This window comes from Microtus ochrogaster, chromosome 10, assembly GCF_000317375.1.
Source record: "Microtus ochrogaster isolate Prairie Vole_2 chromosome 10, MicOch1.0, whole genome shotgun sequence".
Lineage (NCBI taxonomy): Eukaryota > Metazoa > Chordata > Mammalia > Rodentia > Cricetidae > Microtus > Microtus ochrogaster.
This window is the reverse complement of record NC_022016.1, coordinates 24682450-24687011: the sequence shown is the minus strand read 5'-3', so window position 1 is coordinate 24687011 and position 4562 is coordinate 24682450. Positions and strand designations below refer to the sequence as shown.

Sequence of the window (4562 nt, the reverse complement as noted above, 5' to 3'; positions counted from 1 at the left end):
AGGGCAGGTGTGAGCCACCATCCCCAGATCACACTGGACTCAGTATGTCCCCTGTGAAGATGACTCTGGGCACGGATGCACTACTGCACTTTGCCTGGATGCTCCTAATCTCCAGGACATTCGACAACCATTGTTCCCTGCCACCCTTCGTATTTAGCAGTCATGAGGACAGAGACAGAGACTCTGCCTTGTCCTGGGTTTGGAGCTGAAGTAGCTGCTAGAAAGAAAGCCGCTCCACATCCCCATTTCCTCCTTTTTCACTGGAGTTTGAACCCAGGGGCTTGTGCAGGCCAGGCAGGCACTTTACCACTGAGCTACACCTCCTTCCACCCCCACTCCTCCCCTGCCTCCTCCCCTCCCTCAGTGTGGGTCTGTGTGTAATTTGGTAACCTCTGTTTTCTTTTCTTTGACTTTTAGATTCATTCCCAGGTTCCCCAAAACATAGATGCTCTAGCTCCTTATCATCAAACGGTCTGACTGATGGTCAACAATAGACTCCAGTCCCCGAGGCTCTCTCTGGAGCTGTACAAAAGAGCAGGTGAGACTGTCCCTAGACGACCTGCGAGAGCCAAGCTCTCATTGGTCACATGGGTCCTGAAGGCGTGGTTCCTATTGGGGACCGTCCGGTCCTCACGTCTCTTAGTCCCCAACTCCCCCTCCCCCACCCCCCATCCAGACCTTGGGGCTCAGGTTGCGGACTCACCTTTCAGGCTCCCTGGTACTCATTAAGGAACTGCAGGAGAGGCTGCCAATTCGCGAGCAGCATAACAATTAGGTTGGGGGGCAGGGATTGTCCTGGCTAAACCAGCTCCCTGGAACCATTTTCACACTTTACCTTACTTTGTTTCTAAAATGTCTGACAGGAGAAAGGAGAATGCTTGGCTCTGCGCCCCTCCCTTGAGCCCACCGGTGCACCCGGCAGGGAGCACCGGCCCAGCAGCAGCAAGCGGGGACACCCAGTGTCAATACCACCACCCCAGAGCAGGAGCTCACCACACGCAGTGCAGGTACGGAAAGTGCACAGAGGATAGCAGCTCACAGAAGACTCGGTCACTGATCCAGCAGAAGAGGGCAAGGGCCCACCAGAGGCCTGAGAAGAGGCCCAGCTTAAACACACGGACATTGTCACACCTGCAAGGCAGAGGGAGAGGGTCAGTTCTGGTGGCCGGAGGGTCTGCTGGCTACCTACCGCTTCTGTATCTCCACAACTTGGCTTCCGCTCCAGCCCTTGGCATTGGCGTCTTACCGAACATAGCCACAGATGTAAATAACACAGGTACACACGGGCTCAGACAACCTTATTTCCCACCAGTCCTGGCTCCGACTCCAGATGCAGAGAACCCACCGTCTTGACAGGGTACCCTGATGTCTAACACAGATACAAGTTCAACTAGTCTTTCCTCCTGCCCACAGACCCCACATCCGGTTTCTTAGCCCTTCTTTCAGAATCCACCCCAAATCTGTCCTCTTATTGCGTGGGTCCAGGCCCCCATCATCTCCTCTCTAGCCTACTGTCACCTTTGTCCTTGTAGTCAGCTGACAATGTTCTGCTCCAGGGCCCTAATGAGAGAGAGCATTCACAGTGGCCAAGGCCCCGTGCCCATGCGTGGGCTCCCCTTCCTTTTCTCCCTATGGTTCTCACTCTCTAACTTTGCTTAAACTATGCTGTTCCTCAAACACTCTGGGGCTTAGCATGAACCTCTACAACCTTCCTGCTTGCTTTGTCTCCGCCCGGGTTCTGTCTTCAAGTGTCTGCTCAGACAGCATGTGTGGTTAGAATGAGACCTTTTCATTGAATGAATCCTCGGTCCCCAGTGGGTGGCGCTGTCCGCCTTATCGCAGGAAGTACATTACTGGGGGCGGGCTTTGAGAGTTTAAAGACTCATGCCATTTTGAGTTTGCTCTCACTGCTTCCTGTTTGCTGTTTAAGACAGGAGTTACCAGCTTGCCACCATGTCGTCGTCGCGCCCCCCCCCCCACCGCCATGATGGTGATGGACTCTTGTGCCTCTGGAAGGGTGAGCCGGAAGAATCTCTTCCTTCTATGAGTTGTCTTAGCTCACCACACACTGATAGTAAGGCCCTGGATAGTGAAGACAGCACATACTCAACTCACAGAACACTGGGAATTCAAGCTGGTGCCTACCTAGAGCCTTCACCCCATGGGTGAGTATTCACAGTACTAGAAGGTAGTTCTCATGCTACCAAAGGAGAGGGATAAATACCAAACAGTTACAAACCCTTTGATCTACAAGAGTGACTTTCCCGCCTGCAAGATATGTTGGTATAATAGTGGCCCAAAACTTCTAAGTGCTCTAAACCATGGAGCCATCTCTCCAGCCCCAAGGAAATGTTGTTTTTAAAGTATTTTAAATACAAGAGAATCTCCTAGTAGCATGATTGAAACATCCCAAAGTTCAACGATATCAGATGGTCATGACCCTGAATCAGAATAAGCTTTCATTTTCTCCTGGTGAGAGAAGGTTCAGAACGAACACTGAAGCTCTAATAGACACACTTCAGGAAGGAAGGCTAAAGAGAAGCAAGGCGATAAAAGGCAGACTTTCCTCTTTGGCCTCCGGGGAAAAGCAAGGCACAATGAGACAAACTGGTGTGGACATGCCATGCATTATGAAAACAAACAGGGGAGATGCTGGCAAGAAATGCAAAGAGTACCAAGAGCACCAAGAGAGCCCCTTTTCCTGGGAATCTTTTTCCCCCCTTTGGTTTTTTGAGACAGGGTTTCCCAGTAGCTATGGAGCCAGTCCTGGAACTTACTCTGTAGACCAGGCTGTCCTCGAACTCACAGAGATCCACCTGCCTCTACCGTGTGTGTGTGTGTGTGTGTGTGTGTGTGTGTGTTGCGGGGGTGTTCAACTACTTATGGGGACAGCAGAGATGTATGTGAAAGACTGAATTTTATCCACATTGCCATGCTAATGAGTAGAACAATGAGCAATACCAGAGGAGATGGTCAGGAAAACAGCTTCCGGCTTGGGCATCTGAACACGTAGTAACCCTATTTAGCACAACAGGAAACACAGAGAAGACGATGCATGAGAGAGACAGGTAACCCTCCACGCCGGTGACTTCTGCAATTACAGAAGTCAGGAAAGCAGCTAATAGATTTAAAAAAAAAAAAAAAGACACTATAGATAAAAAAGACAGCACAAACCCAGTGTGGTGGTGCAGGTGTTTAATTCCAGGAGGCCAAGGCAGGCAGATCTCTGAGCTCAAGACCAGCCTGGTTTATATAGTGAGTTTCAGGACAGTCTGGGCTACACAGGAAGACCCTATCTCAAAACAAAACAAAAACAAATACAAAAAACAAAACAAACAAACAAACAACAACAAAAACATTTAAATCTAGAATACTCTACTCACTTCAGGCCAAAAAGAAGCCAGCACCAATGGACTGAATGCCCCAAATATCATGTATTTTAGATATCTTCAATAGCTACTTAGTCACATGTCTTCCACAGACCTTTAATATCTGTTAGTATCCAGGCTTGGATAGATGAAGTTGAAAGCAGGCCCCAAACCTCAGGCACCAAGATCTTCAGGCCACAAATAATGAAAAAAGGTTATTCCATGGGCATCTCCAGTCAAGAACACAGGGAGGACCCCTCGATAGGAAAGGAAGGGTCCGTACAAGAGAAGCTAAAACTGCAGGAGGTATTTGTCTCTCTTTCTATTGATAGGAGTCCTTGTTCTAACGTAAGGACTTAAGGAAGGCAGCTGAATGAAACTGGCCCCATAGGCTCAGGCGTTTGAACCCTTAGTGCCCAGTTGGTGGTGCTGTTGAGAAAGTGGGGCCTTTCTAGAGCTCTGAGAGTATATAATATAGCCTCTCCCCTTTCTGCCTCCAGCTCCACATTTACTGTAGAGTCTGTGGTAGCCTCTCTGCTTCCTGGCTCCTGCCGGCATGCCCGCCACTTACTGGCATGCTTCTCTACCACTCCAGAATTGCAAGCCCAAATCAACTCACCCTTCTAGAAGTTTCTGTGGTAATGGTATTTGAGCAGAGCAGCAGAAAACTAAATAATACAACTAGTATTCCTTTTTTGTTTATGTTTGCTTTGAGACAGTCTCCCTGTGTAACCCTGGCTGGCCTAGTGTAGATCAGGCTGGCCTTAAGCTCACAGAGCTCTGTCTGCCTCTACCCTGAGGCTACCTCCAAGTGCTAGGATTAAAGGCAAGCATTGCTATATACAGCCACAACTAGTATTTCTTGACTAGCCACCATCAGATAGATTCTGCACTAGATACAACTTATTTACACTCACTGGAAGATCAAAAGACATACACTGTGTTGTTTAGTTTGCTGCCCTATTTGTTGGGACAAATTCTCTCTGAGCTGGCAGCTCTGTCTTAGCTTCCTACGTGTTGCCAGGGCCCCCAGCTTTGTTTATTCATTTTTTAATGATTTATTTATTTTATGTTTTGCCGGCATGTATATCTGCATGTGGGTGCCGAATCCTCTGGAACTAGAATTACAGACAGTTGGAAGCTGCCATGTGGGTGCTAGGACTTGAACCGGGGTCCTCTGGAAGAGCAACCAGT

The 4562-nt window shown here is 48.9% G+C and overlaps 1 protein-coding gene across 1 annotated transcript in view; it reads right to left on the bottom strand.

Moving 5' to 3' along the window:
- Positions 1-4562, bottom strand: part of Acer2 (alkaline ceramidase 2) — a 33902-nt gene that overhangs the window by 5701 nt on the left and 23639 nt on the right. The window contains exon 5 of the mRNA XM_005352703.2: positions 994-1131. Within this exon, the coding sequence (XP_005352760.1) occupies positions 994-1131 (138 nt within the window). The remainder of the gene's footprint in view (positions 1-993; positions 1132-4562) is intronic.